A 27757-nucleotide genomic window follows, 5' to 3' on the forward strand; every position below is an offset into this window, starting at 1 on the left:
TTTCAACTTACACTTTAATAATACTCTTAATGTGTTCTTCAGCCAGAGGCCCGGCATGGCCGTGCGTGTTAAGGCGTTCGCTTGGTAATCCGCGGGTCGCGGGTTCGAATCCCAGTCGCACCAAACGTGCTCGCCCTTTCAGCCATGGGGGCGTTATTATGTGACGGCCAATCCAACTATTCTTTGGTAAAAGAGTAGCCCAAGAGTTGGCGGTGGGTGGTGATGACTAGCTGCCTTCCTTCTAGTTTTACGGTGCTAAATTAGGGACGGCTAGCGCAGATAGCCTTGAACAGCTTTGCGCGAAATCCAAAAACAAATAAAACAAACAAGTGTCTTCAACCAGAACAGAAGGATAACGTGACGCAAGTGAAACGAAAGTCGACAAATAAAATAATCGATTATTTCAATTGCTAAACCACTGAATGTACAAATTGTTAAATTGCAGTAATTCCTTATTAGAAACGAGTCGCACAGCAAGTAAAAATTTCAACTTTCCCGCGGGTTAATGTCTTAAACTCCCTCTAGTACCCCAGTGGGGCAGCAGTAAAATCTTCGGATTTACGATTCTTAAAATTAGGGGTTCGATTCCTCTCGGTGAATACAGCAGTCAGTTTGGTGTGCTTTTGCTATAAAGACACACAAGTACATACACTCTACCCCTATGACTACAACTTGTGTCTTCGGAGCTTCACCTCTTAAAAAAACTGAACGTGCACAATTCAAGTCATGGTTAAGATAAAGGATTGCCAATCCAACTCGGTGATAAATGAAAATTTGAGAAACAAAACAAACTCGAACAAAATTTAAGTTAAACTAAAATGATTCCCAACGCCTAGGCTATAATGTGGAATATAAAATATGTCCTGGGTTTTAGAGGTGACTGATTAAGTAGCACCCTCGTTGCGTTAGGGATACACCGTCTATCAATGTTAAACTCCGTTCGGCAGTCTCATATGAAGAAACTAAAATAAGATCAAAAGATATTTACACCGCTGAACATGCCTCATAATACGAAAGAAAATAAATGTAAACAACAAGAAAAACAAAATGTATTTACTTAAATATATATTTATTTGTTACTAAAAAAAGGGCATTCTTTTAAACACGCAATAGAGAAAAAAAATTAATGAATCTAATACTTGAAAAAATGATTCTTGGATATTAAGTGATATCAGAGTTTGAGTGCACGTATGTTGTACTTTAAAAAATAATTATCACAAAATGATAGAAACAACTTTAAATTTCACTTTTTTACATTAGGAAGTAAGTGGCTTTAGGAAGACTGAAATATATACTTCATTAGCATTCAAAAAAATCCGCTACTTGATGTTAAAACATGATGTTTTTCATGAGCAAAACACAACATAGAATATTATAGGAAAACATAAATAAATGAATGTTTGCAGCTATCGCAGTAAAAAAAAAACTTCATTCTATACATGCTTCAAGTTTGTTTAGCATTCCGTGCTATATAGATGATTCTTTAAATTTCAATGAAGTGTGATACTTTGCGTCCGTCTTGAACTCGTCTTCACTTCCGAGGTCTACGGCCAAATTTATCTTACCATACTTTTCTGTCGTAACGGTACTAACATTTGGTACTGTTACTGGATAGCTCATGGATGTACTTGTTTTGTGGATACTTTCTGGAAGGTTAACCATGCAGCGGAAGATATCAAACCTTTGTGGAAGATATCCCATTTCAAACATCCACTTCGTGAAGTTTGAAATTACCAAAAGGGTCACTAGACTGGTCAACATAGACAAAGTTCTGAAAGGAAAACGCTGCCCACTGGTTTCACTGAAGAATGGGTAATGGATAACTGGTTCGAGTCCGATAACGCTCTCGCCACCGAAAGCTCGAAGCAAAAACCCAACAATATACGCACTCAATGATCCATAGGTGTTGCAGTACTTTTTGAGGTGGACAACACATAGCAACTGAGGAAACAAGATGACGTAGACAAGGTCAGAGCACAAGTACCAAAGAGCGTTGATGGACCTGACAGTTAGCGCCATGGCTGTCGCTAATACTCCAACAACGACAATAGAAATCCTAATCACCCACACTATTTCTCGTTCTGATGCCTGTATAGAATAACAAAAAGACTCAAGTTCTCTAGTGGATTTTGTTTTGTAAAAAAAATGATCTCTTAACATTTTAATAGTATCATGTTTAAGTAACTTTTCAAGCTTTTAACACAAATACTCATGCTTGTATTAAGTAATTTATTTAGACTATCACTATATTTTTAGTTGTTTTTTTACAAATTAATGCAAACTTTCAGCTCAATTATCTAAACCTTATAACTTCCAATATGATTACAAAATTCGCAAATATCATCTCTCAATCAACATCAACTTTCGACAGGTTTGTTTTTAATTTTGCGCAAAGCTACACGAGGGCTACCTACGCTAGCTGTCCCCAATTTAGCAGTGTAAGACTATAGAGAAGGCAGCTAGTCATCACCACCCACCGCCAACTTTTGGGCTATTCTTTTATTAACGAATAGTGGGATTGTAGTCAATCATTATAACACCCCCACGGCTGAAAGGGCGAGCATGTTTGGTGTGACGGGGATTCGAACCCGCGACTTTAACCACCTGGCCATGCTGGGCCTCTAACTTTCGAAAGGTGAATCTTACATTTTGACGAAATATCAGCTTATAGACGTTGTGGGCAAACATGGAACTGGCGCTAAGAACGGAAGAATCTGATGAAGACATTACAGCAGCAGAAACAGCTCCGAGACCGAAGAATGAAACAGCAGTAGGAGTGAGGTACTGTAACACCAGGGGAAGCACAAGTGAACTCTTGTCCGGCGTCACTGGCATTCCATAAGCAGTTTCGTTCCACGCTATGAAAATAAAACAACAACATTTCTGATAAATAAGGCCCAAGGTATTGCGACACCAACATCTAGAAATGTAAACGGGAAGAAAAAAATCACTTCCAAAATGGTGTATTATTGGAGTGAATCCAGTGAGCATCTTGATAATTAGAAATAATCTTATATAAAAATGGAGTGATCACGACCAATGAAGCATACTTACCTGTTGCCTTAGCAACTACTCCAATGATCATTGGAGGAACAGCCATAACAATGCATCCAACAGCAGCTACATAGGAAAGTATCTGAGCATTAAAGGCACTCTTAGCAGATAGAACTCTTTGGAAATAAACCTAGAAAGGCAGAAAAAAAAATTGTATATGTTTCTTTTATTGCATAATCCGTACATGTTTTGTTTAATATTAAGGCTAATTGGGAAAAGGGGAGTACTTTTGCTAAGCCACATGGATCAAACAATTCTACATCTAGTCAAGTGGCCGGCTACGATCATCAACAAAAATCATTCGTTTACCTACACTATACACAAATTAAGATCATTCTTATTCACTTCAATTTTATGGACAGATGACAACAGTTCTGTTATTAAATTGCACAAGTTTAAAGTAATCTGTTAAGATTAGAAACAAGTTAAAGTCATAAACCTAGTTGAACTAAAGATTATGCTTATTGCTACCTTTACCCTGGATCCCTGTACATGTGAAGAAGGGTATAAACATGATGACGACTGAGTTGAAACATGTTAAAATTAGCATGTTTAGGTCTTCGATAAAATCTTAATTTAGGTCAGAGACACACACAAACGTCGTATGATAAATCAAAGATATAAGGAACAGTCTGAGAATAATGCATCTTAGGCAGTTCAAATCCGTAAAGATCGGAACAGTTCGCAACACTTATTGAAACAAATAAACAAAGCAACAATAATTTGGAATTAGGTTCATCATTAAATAATTTTCAGTTAGTAAATAAACGGACTTAGAACTTCACAAGACGAACAGTGAATTTACATTTTCTAATAGATTTACTGTTATACATTTATTTAATACCTACATTTGTTTCATTATAGTTTTGCACGCGACAGATATTGTTGGATGCAAGTTGCGCAAGTCCGCCTGTTCTCTAAATTTGTAGAAGATTCTCAAAAGTAAGAATCAACAATGTGATTTGCGAAAATGCTAGTGTGTCTTCGAACACTGTTGAACGTTCAAGAATCTCGCGTGATTAGTATATAAAAGCAGGCCATCACAAGACGCCATGAGATAGTTTTAAATGATTGGCTAAATACAGTCAGTATACTGTAAGCCTAGGAAGTTACAGTTGTGATTAACACTTATTAATCGAAAAATTACAGAATTTAACCAGGAATGTTTATAGATTTCGAACATTACGAGCCGTTTAACTTCAGAAAATTAACCTCGAACGTTTGTATTTCAAAGAGGATATTAGATACCTTCATCGATAAAAAGTGAGCTTGTAAACCGCGTTAGGCCAAACAAGAATAGAGCTAGTGAGGATTCCCGTCAAGTGTAGAGTAGGAATATCTGTGTATCAACATAAAAGTAATTTATGCCTCGTTGACCTGGACCATGGATAAAATAATCCGCTCCAGACCATATAGAGAACTGAGTATTGTTTGTGAGTTTGTATAATTTTTGGTTTATAAACCAATATTATTAACTACAATCTGCAATAATTGTTATTGTCTTGTATTATTATTTATGTGTGAAAAATATGTGTTCAGAAAGAAACATGTGTGTATCAATTTTGTTGGCAAATATCATATAAAAATTCAAGTAACTTCTAAATTAAAATTAAAATTTCCAACTATTTAAAATCGTAATACCTAACGTACGTGACATAATAAATTGGAGACTCTTCCGAGATGAATTATAATAAACAACAAGTTCCTCTTATCTTTCAAACTCTAAACATTTTCATTTTTTCTTTAATACTTCTCGATTAATTTATCAGGATTTTGTTTTATTCGAATTGCTACTTGAGTGTAACATTCCTGTATAATAGTTGCTAAGCCTACCTGCCAAGGAATTCCTCCAAGTATTAACAACAACCAGTAATCCATGTACACACCAACATCAGTTAGCTCCACTGACCCGAGCCAGTCGGTCGAGTTTAAAGATGTGTCACCAACAGCTTCGTATAAGAAACTGAATGGGATACTCAACCACTGTTCGCGATAAAACAGTTTAATTAATATATTGGCTACTTGATCTAAAATTTATAAAAGCTAGTATAATATTTACTATAACAAGAAATATCAGAGGATAAATAAAATTAGTATTGAAAGAAAAAAATGTTTACTTTTTTAGAGAGGAGGATATAAACAGGAAGGTCCTGAGAGTTACTGTTAAAATTTAAGGTGTCAGGCGAGTCAGAAAGGTTTACGAACGTGGAGACGACTACAAACGTCCCGAGTATTACTGTAGTGGGAATTGTGGGAAAGGGACAAGTCTCTTGAAATGAACGACAAAAATCCTCTTACGCTAAGCATTGTTTCCCAATCGCTGGATGACATAAAATCATAGGCAAGGGCTTTGAATTTATCACTGTTGTGATTTAAAGATGTAGAAGCAAAGAAAGAAAGATAATTGATCTTACTTGTTCTTATCACGGCAAATGAGACACACAACACTGACTTAAGCAAAGTACAGGTAAGGCTTAAGAGTCGTTGAAACGTCATTAGCATAATTTGTGATTTGTTTGAGGTCATTAGTTCTAATGTGACACATCAACATCAGAGTGTGGAAGAACAAAGTCCAGAAAGTCATATAAAACCTATTCCACTGAGAGATTTAACTAAAATATTAAAAGCCAATAAAATACTAATAAATATATTGATAACAAAACTGTAATACATTGTTTAATTCATTTAGAGCAAAGCCACATTGAGCAATCTTTTGTATCCACTGCACGAAGTCGAACCCCTAATTTTAACGTCATATCGCTGTATTACTGGAAGAAAAAGTAATTTATCTTTGGAAAAATGTCAGATCTGTGGTTTACAAGTTTACAAATAGCCCTCGTGTAGCTTTGAGCGAAATTCAAAAAACAAACATCGTTAACATTTGTTCGAATGAATGTCGTCGGTGTTTGGGTAATAAAAGTTCATACCCTGGAGGGTCAGGTTCTCTATGACCTCTTCCTCCTCCCCGTACTTATATTCTTGGCTGATTGATATTTATAACTGTGAACTGAATATTATTTGGTCCTTTTCAGGGCAATGTCCATGTATTTTGGCTCGTATACCGTTATTATTTTATTCTATTAGCAGAATGTCAAGTTTGCTGGTGGCAATTTTTTTTTAATACATAAATAAATAAACTATATATATATATTATTATTTAAAGTTTTTATATATTTGTTTTTATTATTATTTAAAGTTTTTATATATTTGTTTTTATTATTATTTAAAGTTTTTTATATATATTTTTTTCTTTTTATTTATTTTTATATTTGAAATATAAGTTAACTGGGGAGAGATATTTAGAACTAGCTTCATCATGTATGAGGTACCTATCTAGTTCGCATAGTAATTCGTTTTTCATCCAATTCTTATCAAAGTACATTATTGTAATATGTAGGAGTCTATCTGGTATGGTTGGTATGTTCGAGTATTTCTGAATGAATTGAGATGATATTGTTCTTGGAACTCTGTATGCAGTTGTGAGGAGTGTGTTTTGGATTGTTTGTAGTTTAGTTTTAATTATTTTATTGCTTATAGTTATCCATGCTGGAGCTGCATAGTCTATTACAGGTCTAATATATGTTTTATAGATTTTTAGTATGTTATCTGTAGATGCTCCACTGTTTTTACCAGTTAGATTCCAAGCTAAACTTGAGTTCTTCGCTAAACTTTATTTTTAATTTCGTTCACATGATTGATCCAAGTTAGTTTTGAATCATAGGTCAGACCTAAAAATTTTGCCGATGGGGCAATCTGGCGTAGAGTGCCATTCATATATAATTCTGGCTGTTGATTTTTGTATTTTGTCGATTTCGTAAAGACTACGAGTTGCGTTTTTGCTGTGTTTATTTTTATTCTTTATTTGTGACAGATTTCACTTATTCTATTTAGTTGCGGTTGTATGTTCGTGGCTGCTATCGTGGGTGTTGCGGCACTTTTCCAGACTGCCACATCATCTGCGAACTGTGAAGAGAATCCATGATTTGGATCCTTCAGTGGCATATTGTTTACATACATGATGAAGAGTATAGGGCTAACCACCCCTCCCTGAGGGACACCAGCTTCAGGAGTAAAGTATTCAGAAAAAGTTCCTTCAACATTTACTCTACATTTTCTGTTTTCCAAAAAGTTAGATAACCAGCGAATAATTCCTCACGGTAGTTCCATTTCATTCATTCGGAACCTTAGACCATCGTGCCAAACAGTGTCGAATGTTTTCTCGATATCAAGGAAGCAAGCGACTGTACATTCTTTTTTGTTGAAGCTATCTATTATGGTTTCGGTTAATCAGATTAGGTGGTCTGTCGTTTGTCTAAATTTCCAGAATCCATTTTGTTCTTTTGGTAATTTTGATGTTATCTCCAAGAATGTGGAGAGTCTATTACTGATTATTCTTTCAAGAATTGTGCCTACACAGCTGGTCAGGCTGATAGGAGGATAGCTTGTATTTCGTCTTCACCTGGTGCTTTGTTTTTTGTGTTTTTTATTGCTTCTAGTAATTCTTGAAGGGATATTTCATTTTTTATTAATGTGCTTGCATAATCTGTATCGGAACTTGTATTTGTATATGTTTATTGGAAAAATTGGTTCAAATTGATGTTTATTGTTTAATATGTGATTAGTGACTTTATTGTAGAAATATGTATCCATATCTGGGTCAGTGTGAGTTTTAAATGTATTTTGGAGTTGATCTTTGAAAGCTTCGGCTATTTCTTTATTTGTGTGTGCTATAGTATTATTATGTTCGAGTGGAGGATATTTCTTTGTGTTTGTGTTTTCATTTGTGAGTCTTTTAAGATGTGACCAGAATTTTTTCGGGTCAGTTTTATCATTTAGTTTATTGCAGTAATTGTCCCACTTATTTTTGTTGTTTTATTTGTGTTCTGATGTGATTTCTAATGTTGTTTATTTGTGTTTTGGTTTCTCTGTCTCTTGTAATCATGTACTGTCTTCTTAATTGTCTTCGTTTTTTGATTAGAGTGATTATTTCTGTGGTGGGTTTCCATGTGTTGTTTGTTGTTTTATGGTATTGTTTTGGTATTGTTAACTTGGCTGCTTTCTGAAGGCACTCCATAATTGTTTGACAGTAGTTATCCATTTCGACATGGGTTTTAACTTCTTTTATAACTTTATTAGGTAACAGGTTACCTAACTCCTGTTTATAATATTGCAAATCTGCTTTTCTGTAATTAAATTTTTCTTTCCTATATGTTATATTTTTATGGGGGGCGAGATCAAAGACACAATATATTGGGAGGTGATCACTGTCAACATCTTTTCCCACTTGGAATTTTATAACTTTCTGGCTTAGATTACATGAACACATATACAGGTCTAGTATGTCACTGGAGTTAGTGGCAAACGCTGTATGTGTGGGGTGGTATCATGCGCATACTGTTCATTTCTAATTTAGCAATGTAAGACTGGAGAGAAAGCAGCTAGTCATCACCAGCCACCGCCAACTCTTGGGCTACTCTTATTACCAATGAATAGTGGGATTGATCGTAACATTACAATGTACCCACGGCTGAAAGGGCAAACAAGTTTTGTGTAACGGGCATTCAATCCCGCGACCCTCAGATTGCGTGCGCCCTAACAACGTGGCCGTGCTGGGCTTAGCTATTACACTGTTTGTGTTTGAATTTCGCGCAAAGCTACTTGAAGGTTATCTGCGCTAGCCGTCCCTAACTTAGCAGTGTAAGACTAGAGGGAAGGCAGCTAGTCATCACTACCCACCGCCGACTCTTGGATTACTCTTTTACCAACGAATAGTGGGATTGACCGTCACATTATAACGCCCCCATGGCTGAAAGGGCGACGAGCATGTTTGGTGTGACGGGGATTCGAACCCGCGACCCTCATATTACGAGTCAAACGCCTTAACCCACCAGGCCATGAGGGGTCCGCTTAGCCACTAAAGAAATGCGATAGTTTGTGTTTGAATAGTGGAATTGACCGTCACATTATAACGCCCCATGGCTGGAAGGGCGACGAGCATGTTTGGTGTGACGGGGATTCGAACCCGCGACCCTCAGATTACGAGTCGAACGCCTTAACCCACCAGGCCATGAGGGGTCCGCTTAGCCATTAAAGAAATGCGATATTTTTCGAAAAATGGATTCTATTTCATCTTCATGTTCCTGTAACAGAATAGTTGAAAACACTCTAGTCGCTAGGTTGATTTGATTTAAGACATTTTTAACAATAAAATTTTTCGTTCCTCTGTTCTATGTGTTTTCTATACATTTCAGATACCACTTTATGGTTAATATTTTTTTAATCATAAAATCATAAAAGAAAAAATTGCATAAACACGTTGAACACTGATGGTTCCAAGGGCAAGCGAACATCGCACATGTTAACATCTTGAAAAAAAACATTATATTGGAAATCGCTGACAATCATGCACGAGTTTTGTAAAAAAAAATTCCTTCCGGATATACTATACGTACTCAAGAGATATCCGTCTCTGATTCTGAACCGATAGACAGACTAAACCCGTTTACAGTTGTCTGAACGAATTATGGAATTTGAACTTTCACCTTTACGGGGTGCATTTGTTTTTGTATCGGGAGTCGAATAATTCATAATCCAACACTAACCACTGAGCTCTAAACGTTTAGGTTAAGAAAACTTTCATAACGGTTTATAGGTACAAGCAAAGGTAACACCCACAGTGTTTAAATTGTTACTTTTTCTTAGTAAATACATGATCGTGGAAATAAAAACCCGATACTGCCAGTGGCACAGCGGTAAATCTGTAGACACGTGAAGCTAAAAATAAGGTTCGATACTTGTGGTGGGCAGAGCACAGATAGCTCATCATGTAGCTTTGTGCGTAAGCACAAGCAAACCACTTGTACCTGTACCACTGGCTATCACACTATGCTAATTACGTAAAGCCAATCTAACAACATTAAGTGGATCACACGTAATAATACCAGTTCCCACCATTGGTGTGATAACAACAGCCTTCTGAACTATGTAATTAATATATGAAATATATAGCGCTGTCAAGGTATAAGTGTTATGCGAAAATAATTTAAATAAATGGGTTTATACTTTCCACTTACCAAACCAATGATGATACAGAACAACTGAATGACGTCAGTGTAGGCGACTGAATACAAGCCACCAAAGAGTGTGTATAATACAGCAATACAGCAAGACACTATGATGGATGTGTTGATCTCTATGTCAATGATGACACTAATAGTGGCTCCTGAAAACACAATAAATGCAACTGTTACAAGTCAGCATTGGTGTCGTAATCAAGTACAACTTCACAAAGTTCAACAATCATTGTGGCGAGATATTATTCAATCAATCATCACATGAAGTCTGAAAATATTCAAGAAACATGGAAAGTATTTTCACAATTAACACTTGTGATAAACAGAGGGCATGTGCTAGTAGCAATGACATATATGAAACTAGGTGGCACTACAAACAGGTCCTTCTTAACAATATCTCACCCATAAAAGAGTAATTTTCCACAATCTCAGTGAGCACCTGATTGAGTATGTTGTTTTAAAGGTATTAGAAAGTTATTCTCAAAGTGTAGTACGCGTACTACTAGCGTTACGTGGAGCTAATATTGGTGACAGGCTGAATGTCAAACGTATAAAGTTTGTAACCATTCCAGTTGAGCTTGTTACGTACATACAGGTACTACTATCCCTCTTTTCTCTCCACTAACATTGACTCGCTAATGTTTTATGCTCTTCAGATACGACGACGCACACCATAAATCATTTAACTGCGACAAAAAAAGAAAAACAAATCACACCATTCCCACTAATGAGCAAATATTGAAAAATATTAAATTTTGCTAATAGTTTTTTTTTAATTAGGCCTAGTTTTGTACCCAAGAAGAAAAAAGTGTGAACAAAAAAAAAGTGTTGCACCCAAGCCTGAAAGATATGACAACCACTGCACTGCCCAACATATCTCACCTTTCTCGTTTGTACTTGTACATGAAGATGATACTACACACGAAGTTGCTAAGAAACGATTTGCTGATCATATGAGGTTTCCAAAAGCACCGCAGTTCAAACTCTTGAGAATAAGACAGGATATGACCACCTTCTTCAGCGGCTATACTTTACACCTATTCATATTGTAATGGGCAAATCAAAGCACAAAAAAAATTATTCGGTTCGTTTGTTTTTAATTTCGCGCAAAGCTACACAAGGGCTATATGCGCTAGCCGTTCCTAATTTAGTAGAGTAAGACTAGAGGGAGGACGGCTAGTCATCATCATCCACCGTCAATTCTTGGGCCACTCTTTTTTACCAACGAATAGTGGGATTGACCGTATCACTATAATGCCCCCACGACTGAAAGAGCGAATATGTGTGGAACGACGGGGATTCGAATCTGCGATCCTCAGGTTACGAGTCGAGCGCCTTAACCATCTGGTCATGCTGGGCCTGTTTGGCTCGTTTATTTGATATTGTCGTTTCGCTTCGTAAATATTCTGGAATAACTTCGTATCACTAAAACTCAGGTTTAACCTCTGGATGGCTGTCACATGCTTTAGTAACTATGGGCTCCAATTACTTTCACAGGTGTGTGAATTTAAACTTAAGAGTTGTTTTGATTTTAATAGCGGATTTTGCGCAGTTCAGGTACACAAATTTCGAAAATGACATTATTTTTTTTCTTTCGCGTAAGGTTTGTTTTGTTTTTTTTACAAATCGGGAAGAAAAATTTACTTTGATCAAATTACTATTTTGTTTAGTATAATGAACATTTATTATTGTTATGTTCGGGTTTTAAAACGATCAATAAAGACCGCGCGATTGGTCTAGAGAAATATATAGCCAGTGGTTGTCAATATTTTAAGCAAAACAAAATGTGGCCCGATTTAAATAAATTTGATACGTTTATATAAAGGTGAAAAATCCGTACTTAATGGAGAAAAATGGATATCATTTTCGGATTCAGCGTGCAAGAGCTGCTGTAGAACATGTAAAGATGTCAAGATAATAAAACCACCACAGGCCTGTGTTATTTGATCTTGTTTACTTGACCGAAAGTTTCGTTATTTACTATAATTTTGACAAAATACGTTTGATAATTACCAGAATGTTAGCGATTATGTTTTGTAATTACCAGAATGTTAGAGATTATGTTTTGTAATTACCAGAATGTTAGCGATTATGTTTTGTAATTACCAGAATGTTAGAGATTATGTTTTGTAATTACCAGAATGTTAGAGATTATGTTTTGTAATTACCAGAATGTTAGAGATTATGTTTTGTAATTACGAGATGTTAGAGATTATGTTTTGTAATTACTAGATGTTAGAGATTATGTTTTGTAGTTACTAGATGTTAGAGATTATGTTTTGTAATTACTAGATGTTAGAGATTATGTTTTGTAATTACGAGATGTTAGAGATTATGTTTTGTAATTACTAGATGTTAGAGATTATGTTTTGCAATTACCAGAATGTTAGCGATTATGTTTTGTAATTACCAGATGTTAGAGATTATGTTTTGTAATTACCAGAATGTTAGAGATTATGTTTTATAATTACTAGATGTTAGAGATTATGTTTTATAATTACCAGATGTTAAATATTTTATTCAATGACCCTCCATACACGTCGTTTATAATCGATGCTGGCAACATTGTGCAACTAGTGGAAGGTACAACATTTGGCATGTGACACATGTGTTAAGCGACCAAGTTAGACGCCCTAAATGTTTAGGCGTAACACCTCTAACTTAAAACCGGTGATCAGAGGAAGAGCAACCAGTCAAAAGCATCCTCTGCCTTAAGGACTTTGAATCAAACAATGGGACTGACTTCCATTCATATAACGCACCCAGCACTTAATATAGTACGTGCATTTAACAGCATCAGCATGCAATCTTTGGACCTTCTGAACTGCAGCTCAGAACGCTACCATAAGACCATGTTTGGGCCAGGAGGCGTAATACTTATACATTAACTCTCATATTAACATACAATAATGCCATAAATGTCCACTCACCAAGTGCAGCAAGAATTGCAGCTGACCAGAAGATCTCTCCACAAAGAGCAGGAAGAAAGAGTAGTCCTCCCATTCTTGATCCAAAGTTTTCTTGCAGAGGGTCTAGCATGGTCATATAACCCTTACTCCGCATCGTCTTGGCAAATAACAAACCACCTAGACACAAAATGGCTCTTGAAGCAAGTAAAAAATATCTTATATGTTTAAGGTTAAGCACAAACCCGGTTCCCAGCAATAAGTTCGCAGAGATACCGCTATGCCACTGAGGGTGGGGGAGTCACAGATATTTACACTCAACAAGAGATTGACCTGACATGGCCAGGTAGGTTAAGGTGTGCGACTAGTAATCCGAGGGTCGCGGGTTCGCATCCCCGTCGTGCCAAACATGCTCGCCCTTTTAGCCGTGAGGGCGTTATAATGAGACGGTCAGTCCCACTATTCGTTGGTAAAAGAGTAGCCCAAGAGTTGGCGGTGGATGGTGATGACTAGCTGCCTTCCCTCTAGTCTTACACTGCTAAATGAGGGACGGCTAGCGCAGATAGTCCTCGAGTAGCTTTACGCGAAATTCAAAAACAAACAGGCTCAAGAGATTTGATATTTGTCATTAATATTATGATTGTGATGAAATTAATTATGCTTTATATTTAATTTATATTTTAATGTCCAGGCTGCAAGTAGTTGCGACTAAATTCGTGAAGAAGAGGGTATTTGATATTCAAGTTAGATTTAGTTTGTTTTGAATTTCGCGCAAAGCTACAAGAGAGCTATCTGCGTTATTCGTCCCTAATTTAGCAGTGTAAGACTAGAGGGAAGGCAGGTAATCATCACAACCCACCGCCAACTCTTTTACCAACGAATAGTGGGATTGACGGTCACATCATAACACCTCCACAGATGAAAGAGTGAACATGTTGGGTGTGACGAGGATTCGAACCTGCGACCCTCAGATTACGAGTCGAGTGCCTTGACCATCTGGCCATGTCGGGTCTTCGAGTTAGAATTTAGGTATTTTTAGGGATACAAGCGACTTTTTTCACCAATCCTAAGTACAATATTTCTGAATTAAGTTGATTATAAAACACGTATTAAAATTCTGGTTCTCATAAGAATGAAGAAAGACGTAATTTACAAAATCTAGTTTGAGTTCGAAGAGAAGAAATGAGAGAAAATATTTAATATTTTAAAAACAATAACGAGTAATTAAATAATTACAAAACCTTTTCAATTTGAGTTGGAAATTAGAAAAAAAAAATAGTGAATATTAAGTGCGTTTGTATCCACAACAAATGAAGTGTTCACAAAAAACAGCCATCCAGTAGCACAACGGTATGTCTGTGGGCTAACAACGCTAGAAACCGAATTTCGATACCCGTGATGGACAGAGCACCATTGTGTAGCTTTGTATTTAACTTCAAACAAAAAAACATCGCAAAAAAAAAAAAGACATGTTCAGGTCCTCCAACCAAGAAAGCTTTATTATAAGTACTTTGCAAAGAAGTGGAATTGCAGAGTTAAACAGCGTATGACAAACACTTATTTAATACAAATTCTTGAATTAAAAACAACATTTGAACAACTATTTTCTACCAATTTTGGACTCACCAAGAGCAAGACTAAGAGAATATCCAAAAGGAGCTTGACACCACGCTAAACCAAAACTGAACATGGCCTCCGCCGTTCCGTTAATGTAACCTCCTCCGACCCAGGTAGCTAGAATAAACCAATACAAGAGTATATTTTAATATATTGGATAATTTTCTTTTTATAAATGTACAAACACAAAAGGATGATGTAATATTCCCAAGTTCATATATATAATAGTACTGTTTGTTGTACTTTACTGTGAGTACTTCGCAGGGTGTGGATGAATCTTCTCCAAATTTGGTGTGGAGGTTCATTAGGTCTAAACAAAATAGATACAAGTTTTATTCTTTTTCATTTTTCATTTTGCGGTTTTTATGGGCGTTTATGCGCTTCTTACAACTGCCTAACCTCTAATAGATGGATTTTCACCAAGCTGTTATGTTGTTTCATTGGATGTATGGAAAGATAAATAAATACACATTTTCAATTTTTCGTTTTGTGGTTTTATGGCCGTTTTTGCACTTTTTGCCACTTCCTCACCCCCTGTGAGTGCTTCATCCAAACTGGAGTTCATGGTAAATACAGTTTTTCAGTTTTGAATATTACCATATGCAATTTTTATGGGTGTTTTTTGCCACTACCCCACCCACTGTGTACGGGTCTTCCACAAGTTTGATACTGAGGTTCATTGTGTCCATACGGATATACAAACAAACTTCTAGTTGCGTATTTTGTGTTTTGCAATTTTTATAGGCTCCTCTACGATTATTTACAATTGCATACTAGGGAAGCAGTTTTTCATGTCCTCAGATAACCTTTCATTAATCACGAATTTACACGTTCATATAGAACTAGATTATTTCCTATAAATACGAGTTATAAGAACACAAGCTGTACAAAAAATGAGTAATAATTTAAGAAAAGAACGTTTACCTGGAAATCACTTATTCCAGCTAGTAATATCAATAAACATACTTGTGCGGCTAAACAAAACATTCCAAAAAACAAATAAAGTCTCACTGATTTTTAGCAGTTTGTTAGTAATGTTTTAATGAAAGGTAATATTCAATAAGCTTATAAAACAAATGGTTTGTTCAGGTAGTTAAAGTATTGTGTACTAAAACAGGAATCACTTTTTTGGGTTGAAAACAGCAAGGCTTATTATGGTACTATCTATACTTTGTCATTTAAGTAACATACTGGTTTGGCTTGTTTAGAAGTTCACGCAAAGCTACACGAGGGCTATCTGCTCTAGCCATCCTTAATTTAGCGTTGACAGATTAGAGGTAAGGCAGCTAGTCATCACCAATTACTCTTTTACTAATGAATAGATGGATTGACCGTTACATTATAACACCTACACAGCTGAAAGAGCAATTATATTTGGTGGGACGGAGATTTGAACCAGCAACCCTCAGATTACGAGTCGAACGCCTTAGCCCACCTGGCCATGACGAGCATATATTGATGAATTTGTTTGTTTGTTTTTGAATTTCGCACAAAGCTACTCGAGGGCTATCTGTGCTAGCCGTCCCTAATTTAGCAGTGTAAGACTAGAGGGAAGGCAGCTAGTCATCACCACCCACCGCCAACTCTTGGGCTGCTCTTTTACCAACGAATAGTGGGATTCACCGTCACTTTATAACGTCCCCACGGCTGAAAGAGCGAGCATGTTTGGCGCGAAGGGGATGCGAACCCGCGACCCTCAGATTACGAGTCGCACCCCTTAACCCACCTGGCCATGACAAGCCTACATTGATGAGAAAAATATATATATTACCCTGACCATCAGGGACTGCCAGACCGGTAACGTACTGTACAAATAGTTTACGAAATACACACACACACACACACAAAGTTTGTAAATATTCAAAACTCATATTTGATAATTTTTGTAAAAGTCAAGTATAAAATGATCATCATTTTGAATTACTGTATAAAGTTAGATACACAGAAACTGATACACAGACACGAATAAAACTTAAGTAATATTTGCAAACCTTGGATTAGCAAAGAGATTACAAAACAAAGTATGCTTATGGAGTTACCTGATTTTAAGAGTGTGTGTTTTCTCATAGCAAAGCCACATGGGGCTATCTGCTGAGTCCACTGAGGGGAATCGAACCCTGATTTTAGCGTTGCTAATCCATAGACTTACCGCTGTACCGGCGGGTGACGATTTTAAGAGTTAAAAACTGATACATATTTCTTTCCATACAGAATGACACTTTTTTTTTTTTTTTTAATTACATTAACTCACTTCTTATCATTTGCTGAATAATTTGACGTCCACTGCATCACATCTCCTGGTCGGACAACTGCAAGTCTTCGGATTTACAACACTAAATTCAGGGATTCTGTTATCTTTGATGGTCACGGCCGATAGCCCAATGTGTTATAAAAAACACATTTATTGCTTCGCATTTTAAAACCTAGGAAACAATTCTTAACAGTTTATCGAGGATAAAGCAACAACAAGAAACAATTAAAAATTAAATAAAAACAGGTCTTTAAAACTTAATTTTTATGGCAGATTGGGTTAAGAAATCGTAGCGTAGAGTGTATGGTTTGAATTTCGAGCAAAGCCACCCGAGGGCTATCTGCGCTAGCCGTCCGTAATTTAGCAGTGTAAGACTAAAGAGAAGGTAGCTAGTCATCACCACCCACCGCCAACTCTTGAGCTACTCTTTTACCAGCGAATAGTGGATTGACCGTCACATAATAACGCCCCCACGGCTGAAGGGGCGAGCATGTTTGGTGCGACCGGGATTCGAACCCGCGACTCTCAGATTATGAGACCAGTGCCCTAACCATCTGGCCATGCCCGGGCCTTTATAGAGGGAGAGAAGACTGAAATTTGTATTTATCAAATAGTTCTTCAAGTAAAATTTAATGAGCTGTACATAAAACAGACTGCACATATTCAGACTCGCATTCAGATACAGAGAAACTGGGGCAGTTTAATAATTTCACTGTTTCTGATAAAAACGCTAAGAGGTAAACATAGTAACAAGGCCAAGAACTACAAATCACCTGTTGCTCATAAATATACACAAAACAAAGAAATTATCAATTTGGCGTGTTTACTGTACAGCACAAAGCTACATAATATGCTGTATTCTGCCAACCGAGGATACCAGTTTCTTAGCGTTACAAGCTCGAGGGCCTGGCATGGCCAAGCGCGTAAGACGTGCGACTCGTATTCCGAGGGTCGCGGGTTCGCGCCCGCGTCGCGCTAAACATGCTCGCCCTCCCAGCCGTGGGGGTGTATAATGTGACGGTCAATCCCACTATTCGTTGGTAAAAGAGTAGCCCAAGAGTTGGCGGTGGGTGGTGATAACTAGCTGCCTTCCCTCTAGTCTTACACTGCTAAATTAGGGACGGCTAGCACAGATAGCCCTCGAGTAGCTTTGTGCGAAATTCCAAACACAAACAAAAAACATACAAGCTCGAAATTATTAAGAAATAAAAACAAAAAAATTCAATGCCAATTGGCCACAAGGATGATGTTTGTAATATTCTGAAATGGCATTTCATCTCGCATAATAGTGATAAATATGTATGAACAGCATGATTAAACATGTAGGTTACCAATAGCAATAGACTGGAAATGACTCGCGTTTTCTTTGAACTGTATATTACCGACTCTAGCTTTGCGTGAAATTCAAAACAAACAAACAAAAACCTTTCTAATGTCAGGAGCCCATAATTGAACACAGGACTCCAAGTGTGGCCTAACAAATGACTTATACAATGGAATTATAACCTCTTTAGACTTGTATTCAATACTTCCATACATAGAACTTAAAATCTTTTTACCCTGCTACTAAATTTTTCCTACTAATTGCTGTTTATGTTTGGTTTTTTTAAGAGCAAACCTACAGAGTGGGATATCTGGGCTCTTACATCCACGAAAGGAAACGAACTTCATATTTTAGCGTTGTAAAAACATAAGTTATTATTTAACACACAGGGAACGCTAGTGTTGTAATAGGTAAACACATAAAAATATTAACACGATACAATATGTGCACTTCATAGATAGTGTGGTATGAATTGCTTGTTTAGAATTTTTCGTGCGAAGCTACACGAGGGCTACCTGCGCTAGACGTCCCTAATTTTGCAGCGTAAGACTAGACGGAAGGAAGCTTGTTATAACCACCCACTGCCAAGTCTTAGGCTACTCTTTTATCAACGAATAGTGGGAATGACCGTCACATTATAATACCACCACGATGGGAAGGGCGAGTATGTTTGGTGCGATTACGAGTCGAGCACCTTAACCACCCGGCCATGTCGAGCCTAGAATGTTTGAAGAGGAATCCAATTTGTAACACCAAAAGTCAACACATATTGTATGAAATAAAACCGGCATGCACATGTTGCTTTTTGTTTAACTTTAAACCAACAAATCACCGTAACCAGAATGGGGTATTTGCACTTTACCCACAACGGATATCGAAACCCAGATTCTAGCATCGAAAGTCCGTAGACAAACCGCTACAATAGTCTTGAGATATGCGACTATTTAAAGCCAAAAATGCTCATGTTTCATCAAAATAATGTAGTGTAGAAGAAATTGTTAAACACTATAAGCAGCTGCGTTATAATTTGTTAACATTATAAAAATAGGGTGTTCGTCAGAAAGCCCTCGAGTACACCCGACTGCGTAATTGCGTCTAATTATCTAATATCATTATTAAAATAGCTAAGTATGTTTGTAACATCGCTGCTTTTGTGTCTGTGTGTGTGTGTGTTTGTGTGACTTTGTTGAAGATCACGAAAACCTACACGAAGACTACCCGTTCTTGTCGTTCCTAATTTTAAGACGATAGAACACAGGGAAGGCAACTCTACATCGCCCACGGGCAAGTGTTGGGTTACTCTTTTTATTAACAAAATGTTGGGTTGATTTTCAAATTATAACGCCCCCACAACCGATAGGGTGAACGTGTTTGGAGAAGGAATTCGATCCCGCGACCAGCAGATTATAAGACAAGTGCCTTAACCATCAGGCCTTGTCAGACCCTCTAATATTAGTAGCACTATCATTTCCAAAGTTTGGTTTGCTATAATACCCTACCTGTCATTGTGAAAATTCCAACAAAAAGTCCGATATTTCTTCCTGCTAGCATGACCTCTTCACTTTCTGAACTACCACCAGATGTCTTCCTCTTTCGGCCGGCCCATATTCCAACAACCATAATAATGACGTAGAAAATAAGGATAGAAACTAATCCAGGAATATTGATGGCCATCTCGTAGGATCGCTATCACTTGTTATGAATCTCAAAAGATATTTTGTGTTGCTATGAAATATAAAAGTCAACATTAGATTACCCTAAAGACAGAATGAGAAATGCACTTCTTTCTGACAAAACGAATAACATTACAGTCTCAACAATTGTCATTTTATTTATTATAAACCACAGCATAGGAATTTAAGTGAATACAAGGTTTTGTCTATTGAAATATGGGATAGTTACATCATTATATTAAATTGTGAAAATGTGGTTTCTTTGTATTAATGGAGTTTATACAAAAATATCATGGAGATTTTGTCCAGGCTTTACAAGAGGATTAAGTACAGTTATTTGAACAATATGATTAGTTTTTACCTTCACACTGTTGTTAACGAATAACAAATTAATAATGGTTGGAAGAAGTTCTGCGAATAAGGTTAAGAAAGGCACAAATCAGGCGGCATCCACTGAGCCCACGTTCTCTCACAATAATAGGAAAACAATTCCAATAAATCACTGTTCGTACCTACATAAAAAGAATGAAGAGGGGAAGATGAAGAAATGGAAAAATAAATGGCACAAAAGGTCTTATTCAGTGCATGTAACTGGGTACATAATCCAGTATTGAAGAAAGAAAGTTTGGGACCTAAGAGCAATGTTCTGCAAATCTTTCCAGAGTAGACTGCCTACAGTTAGGATGAAAAATAGATTGTAAAAAATGTGATATACGATCAACAGCTATGTGGATGGTAATAGTCTCCAGGGTTATAGTTGCAGATGGTAATGGTCTCCAGGGTTATAGTTGCAGATGGTAATGGTCTCCAGGGTTATAGTTGCAGATGGTAATGGTCTCCAGGGTTATAGTTGCAGATGGTAATGGTCTCCAGGGTTATAGTTGCAGATGGTAATGGTCTCCAGGGTTATAGTTGCAGATGGTAATGGTCTCCAGGGTTATAGTTGCAGATGGTAATGGTCTCCAGGGTTATAGTTGCAGATGGTAATGGTCTCCAGGGTTATAGTTGTGGATGGACTTTGCTGGTAAACCTGCACCACTACTTCTCTATAAAACCCTCCATAACCAAAGCTGTTATTCTGAATTATAAGAATTGTAATACAATTAGCAGTGTGCACAGATATCTACTGCAAATAGGCGCATAGAGGACGGTACAAATCGACCAATAACTTGATGTTATCAAAGTCAGTATGAAACCATCGGTAGGTTAATTCGACAGATATTTAAATATGATTATGAACAGCAGAACAGCAGCAACAACAACGAACATTTGACACGTGGGCGTACACTAACAACCAATTAATTCTTAAACGTTTTGCAAAATACATATTCCATCGTCAGCATGATGAATTGAACAGTTTACATTATTAGGTATAGATATTTACAGAATCCAAACATTTTATAAAAATAATTAAAATGAAAAATACAATGATGAAGTAAATTAAAAGACGACAAAATGAACAAGGAATAGGATTACGGAACAATGGTATAGAAGTATTCAGAACGTACTTGTTTGGTTTGGTTTGAATTTCGCGCAAAGCTACACGAGAGCTTTCTGAGCTAGCCGTCTCTAATTTTGCAGTGTAAGACTAGAGGGAAGGCAGCTAGTCATCACCATCCACCGCCAACTGTTGGACTACTCTTTTACCAACGAATAGTGGGATTGATCTTCACATTATCACGCCCCCATGGCTGAAAGGACGTCGAACCCGTGACCCTCAGATTACGAGTCAAGTACCATAACCACGCTATCCATGCCAGGCCATACTTTATTGTAGTGAAGTTGTGTTATTATCTAAAGTTAGGAGTTCATTTATAATGGATAATGTTTCTTTAACTGAAAGTTCAACATCAGGTAATCCAGATGACAGATTAAGAAGGGGTGGCTGGAGTTCTCACTATGTGTGCGAATTATGGAGTCTGGTAGATTTGAGGTTTTTACCAGTTCTGTTTGACACTACCATATGTTCTCAGGCTCGCATGTGTAACTGATGTATAGTTTTGCCAGTGTAAGTGAAATTACAACCACCACATCTGTACTTATATACGATCTTGGAACGCACAGTGGTAGGTAATAGATCTTTAGATTTGAATAGATTTTGTATTGTTAATGTTGGTTTATATATTATTTGTAGTTGAACTTCTATACAAAACAGTTTAATTAGTCTTAAAATTTGTGATTTCAGTGTGAAACTTCGCTTACCTAAGAAAGGAACGATCATTTTTAATAGGTATTTAGCAACAGTGTATAGTTTCTTTGAGGGCTCAGATTTGTGAAACAAGAACTAGCGTGTTAGGGCTCGAATAAAATGTGAGTGGTTTGGTTCGTTTTGAATTTCGCGCAAAGCTACACGAGGGCTGTTTGCGCTAGCCGTCCATAATTCAGCAGTGAAAGACTAGAGGGAAGGCAGCTAGTCATCACCGCCCACCGCCAACTCTTGGACTACTCTTTTACCGACGAATAGTGGGATTGACCAAACATTATAACGCCCCCACGGCTGAAAGCGCGAGCATGTTTGGTGTGGCAGGAATTTGAACCCGTGCCCCTCACATTGCTAACCCCCAGACCAACTCGTAAATAAATCTGAACCAAAGAAAAAAAAAAAGAAAAACTAGTCACTCACTTGCTAATTTTCCTCTCGTATCTGTGTCACAGACAAAATTGTAAAACAATGACCTGACTTTTTGACCAATTAATCAACTCACTGATGTTTTCATACAGTAACCATTTACACTCTTAAATTCATAGACTTCACACATCATACCAAAACTCCCTTAGCAAACAATAGAAAATGTACAAGTTACAAATATTATAAACGTAATCTACTACACTGTATCGTTCGTGGATTCCATTGAGCAACAAATCCAACTAGCTTAAAATAAAACAATGCAAAAGGTTAAAAATCTAAAACAAGCAACAAAATCATACTTTACAATAAAACAACATCATACTTGTACTTTTAACTTTACAATTATTGAATGAAATCAAAATGCTGAAAACTGTTTTCTCCAAGTCCAGAAACTTCGAAATGTCACGTCAATTGACAAACCACTTTAACAAACCATATTCTGAAAATTCCTAGGTTTCACATATCATTACTATGTTATACCAAAACATCCGGCCCATAACCTAAGGGTCGCGGGTTCGAATCCTCGTCACACCAAACATGCTCGCCCTTCCAGTCGTAAGGGCGTTATAATGTCACGGTAAATCCCACTATTCGTTGGTAAAAAGAGTAGTCCAAGAGTTGACGATGGGTGGTGATGACTAGCTGTCTTCCCTCTCGTCTCACACTGCTAAGCCCCCCAGTGGCTCAGTGGTATGTCTGCGGACTTACACGCTAAAATCCGGGTTTTGATACCCGTGATGGGCAGAGCACAGATAGCCCATTGTGTAGCTTTGTGCTTAATGCAAAACAAAAATACACTGCTAAATTAGGGACGGCTGGTGCAGGTAGTCCTCGTGTAGCATTGCGCAAAAATAAAAACAACAACAAACAAACCATTTCTCGAGTCGCTATACAAGTTAAATACATTGAGGAATGTTAGGATTTCACGAGAGGCTATGTTCGAGCTGTATAGGTGATATAAAGAATCTGTTTATATACGTAAAAAAAAAAAAAAAGAAAGAAAGAATTTCCGTATTACACTGACAAAAACGTCACTTTCAAGTTGACCAATCATGTCATTTGTTGTCAATGCGTGCCATTACTTCAGCATTAAAAATTATTTTTCCTTGTTTAGTCTAAATTGCTGGGCCCGGCTTGACCAAGCGTGTTAATGCGTTGGACTCGTCATCCGAGGGGCGGGGGTTCGAATCCGGGTCGCACCAACCATGCTCATCCTTTCAGCTGTGAGAGCATTAAAGTGACGATCAATCCCATTACTCGGCGCAGATAGCCTAGCTGCTTTGTGCCATAAAACACTGAATCAACAAATCGAAATTTCTCCCACCTCTCGAGCTAAATCTAGTTATTAGTACATGTACTTCACGGACCTTTGTGTTGAACCTTAGAATTTACACGGTAAAAACAGGGAAAACATTGACGATGTAGTTACTGTGTGTTGCTAGTCTTACACCTAATATGTAATGCAGCTTATGGGTTGTGTAGCTTCATAAAAAAATCCTATTGCAAGTCACGGTCCAGTCATTTATGTCACTGTAATATTTTATTCATGTAACTCGGGAGAGACGTTTGTATATAACCTATTCATAGGCTACGTTGAAAAGCTTGTACAAATTTCTTCAAAATCCATTGTATACGGATAATATTTGGTGCCTCAGTTCTTGAATTTCAACCTTGTTAATGGCCGAATGGCTTGATTTTTGAAAGTACTAAGTAGACAATAACAATTCTGTTTCGGGTTTTTCTATTAAATTTCCACAGATTTTCTACGAGGGAAATGCACTTGGGTATTTATCTCAGTAATTAATTTTTAAACAAGTTTAAAGTGAAAAAATAATAATGATTACAGTAATAATAACGACAGTAACATTGATAAGACAGTAAAAACTGTAAACTGTAATAATAAAATGAGAATAAAAACTGTAAAATGTAATAACAATAAGAGAATAAAAACTGTGTAAAGTGTAACAATAATAATAAGAGAATAAAAACTGCGTAAAGTGTAATAATAATGATAATAAAAGAGTAAAAACTGTATAAAGTCTAATAATAGAGAAAAACTGTGTAAAGTGTAATAATAACAATAAGGGAATAAAACTGTAAAATGTAATAACAATAGTAATAATAATAAGAGTAAAAATTGTGTAAAGTGTAATAATAATAATAATAATAATAATAATGAAAGAGTAAAAACTATGTAAACTCTAATACCAATAGTAACAATAATAAGAGAATAAAAACTCTGTAAAGTTTAATAATAATAAGAGAATAAAAACTGTGTGAAGTCTACTACTACTAATAATAATAATAAGAGAATAAAAACTGTGTAAAGTGTAATAATAATAAAAGAGTAAAAATTGTGTAAAGTCTAATAATAATAGTAACAATAATAAGAGAGTAAAAACTGTGAAAGTCTAATAATAATAGTAACAATAATAAGAGAGTAAGAATTATGAAAACTGTAATAATAATAGAAACAATTCCTACGGTTAACAACAATGATGCTAAAAATTACACCATTTGTAATAATTATGACTTTATTGTGTATCAGCTGTAGAAGGTATAAAACTGAACTGGAAGTTTTATATATGTTTTACATATTTTGGGGGACAGCAAAAGAACAAACAAAATATACAATGCCGCAAGAAATAAATATAACTAAAGAAGTAATGAAATATATAAATAAAAAAATTAAAGATAATTATAGTAAATAACAACGAATTTTTATCATGGTATTATTTGTTTGGTTTTGAATTTCGCGAAAAGCTACTCAAGGGCTATCTGCGCTAGCCGTCCCTAATTTAGGAGTGTAAAACTAGAGGAAAGGCAACTTGTCATCATCACCCACCGCCAACTGTTGGGCTACTCTTTTACCAACGAATAGTGGGATTGACTGTCACATTATAATGTTCCAACGGCTGAAAGGGCGAGCAAAAACAAACGTGAAAATAAAGAAAATGCCGTAAACCTATAACTACCTGGTGCATCATTACTACACTTTCTAATAGCTTCGTTAACCCTAAGGTCATACAATAAAAATAGCTTTTATTTCGCCTATTATGCAAGGTGTAATTTAAGCAAATCGTCACGTGTTACAAAAACTTAGAAATAACAAAAAGGCTAAATGCATAACTGATATTTTAGGCTCGGGTAAACGAATTTCTCTTAAATATCCTTCAGTAAACATAAATATACATTGACACTGATAAAACCATAACAATAGCAGAGTAACCAAAATATTCCGAATACTTACGTCTCTTGCACGCGCTTCTTTTGATTTAAGTGTTTGACAATACGTTGCGGCTCACAGTACCAGTTCATGTGATTGGAAATTTCGTTTTTAGTTCATGAGAATACAAGAAATTAAATTGTTTAGATGATATATGTCTCACAACAAGTAGAAATTATCCAGCTGTCTGTGGTGGATCAGTTATTACTGGCCAGAATATAACAACCTAACCACCCCTAAAGGCTGTAGTAATAACCCATTTCCTGTTCAATGTGACTTGTGAAATCCCCTTTTTTCTTAAGGTTAACTTGTTCTGAAACTCGTCTTTTGTAGCCGCAGGTACGTCACAGACTGTTAAGTTTCAACATATACTTGAAACTTCATCAGAAATCTAGTTTTTAACACAGTGTTTCTCCGATAATAAGACCTACCCATAAAATAAGACCTAGTGTGATTTTTTGGGATAGTTTTAATATAAGCCCTACCCTTAAAATAAGCCCTAGTTAAGAGTGGCAGGAAGAGGAAAGAAATAAAAAAAAAATATTAGTTTAATAGTTAGTTAATTAGTTTGTTTAAGTATTAATCAGTTAGTTTAATAGTTTAATAATAGTTTATTTTAAATGGTTAGTTTATTAGTTTTACTTTGTAAACTTCTTTTTTTTTAATATATCAAAATAAGACATCCCCCGAAAATAAGCCCTAGTGTCATATTTTGGAGTGAAAATTAATATAAGCCCCGTCTTATTTTCAGAGAAACACGGTATATATACCTCGAAATGACTTTGAAAAACACTATGGTCTTTTTCAGATTTTGTGAAAACGTGGTAGTTCATGACATTATTCTCGTAAGCCCATGGAATAGTGTATCTGGTTTTGAGGGTAGAGTTTTTAGATGTTATATCTACAATGTGACTCATGGCAAACTTAATATATTCGTTCTTTATAATGTTATGGCCGTTATAAAGTATAATTGCACAATTTTTTTCGACATATATAGTAAGGTTATTTATTTCTTTTTTTTATAAAATAATAATAGTAATGGGGTGGATACTGGCAATTCTGTATTGATTCAAAACGCATTCATCCAAACGAACTGCTATTAGGTCACTGATTTTCCATGATAATCACCTGTGTGTGTCAGGACACTTTTTTATTGAGAATACTATTACGCGCACGCAAATCTAATTAAAATATTCAAAATAACAACGTACCTATGACTATCAATATGACATTAAGGATAGATTCCTTATATATTAGTTTATACTAAATATACTTCTAAAAACTAATGAGTTAGTACAAAGACACGTGCGTTAATTTACCAACTTGGGGCGTTATAATGTAACGGTCAATCCCACTATTCGTTGGTAAAAGAGTAGCCCAAGAGTTGGCGGTGGGTGGTGATGACTAGCTGTCTTCCCTCTGGTCTTACACTGCTAAATTAGGAACGGCTAGAACAGATAGCATTCGTATAGCTTTGCGCGAAATTCCAAAACAATCAAAATTTACCAACCACACTATGGATGCCATACGTATAGTGCCGAAAGACTGAACAGGTAAGGTGGGAGACATAACAGACATAGCAGTGAGTTAAGCCGACCTTTTATAACTTTTTATACACTGTGGGTGGTGAAATACAAGTGCAAAGACTAATCATTAAGATTTCGATTTGAATTTTCTGTTATATATATATATATATATCTGTGTGCGTGTATATGTGAAATTCAACCTTCCAGTCAAGTCGCACACTAGTGGTTGAAATACTTGGAATCTGGGCGTTACATCTATTATCAATTACACGAATAATAGGCATGACGTCATCTGTGTACTTCCGATGACGTTTACTTCGCAATACCAAACAATAGTTCGAATTTTAAATAATAAATTTGCATTTCGTAACGTTCAACGTACTTCCGAGTTTCCTTATGTTTGTGTCGCCTTAACGAGCCTTACGACTACTACGGGGCCCGGCATGGCCAAGCGCGTTAAAGCGTGCGACTCATAATC

At 36.3% G+C, this 27757-nt stretch overlaps 1 protein-coding gene across 5 annotated transcripts; it reads right to left on the reverse strand.

Annotated features, from left to right (window-relative positions):
* LOC143254359 (high-affinity choline transporter 1-like) lies at nt 1-27281 on the reverse strand. 5 transcript variants are annotated; one of them, XM_076509422.1, is made up of 10 exons: nt 27264-27281; nt 20260-20410; nt 19725-19950; nt 14660-14767; nt 13058-13213; nt 10128-10276; nt 4888-5037; nt 3055-3184; nt 2647-2858; nt 1-2088 (listed from the first exon to the last, which is right to left on the reverse strand). In XM_076509422.1, exons 3-10 carry the CDS (start codon nt 19897-19899, stop codon nt 1468-1470), a joined length of 1701 nt encoding a protein of 566 aa, XP_076365537.1. In that variant the 5' UTR covers nt 19900-19950; nt 20260-20410; nt 27264-27281; the 3' UTR covers nt 1-1467. The 5 variants fall into 5 exon arrangements, with proteins under 5 accessions (XP_076365537.1, XP_076365533.1, XP_076365538.1 ...); XM_076509418.1 differs by lacking the exon at nt 27264-27281 and adding an exon at nt 25778-26025; XM_076509423.1 differs by lacking the exons at nt 13058-13213; nt 27264-27281 and adding an exon at nt 25778-26053.
* Between the last annotated feature and the right edge of the window lie 476 nt (nt 27282-27757).

This window comes from Tachypleus tridentatus, chromosome 6 (assembly GCF_004210375.1).
Source record: "Tachypleus tridentatus isolate NWPU-2018 chromosome 6, ASM421037v1, whole genome shotgun sequence".
NCBI lineage: Eukaryota > Metazoa > Arthropoda > Merostomata > Xiphosura > Limulidae > Tachypleus > Tachypleus tridentatus.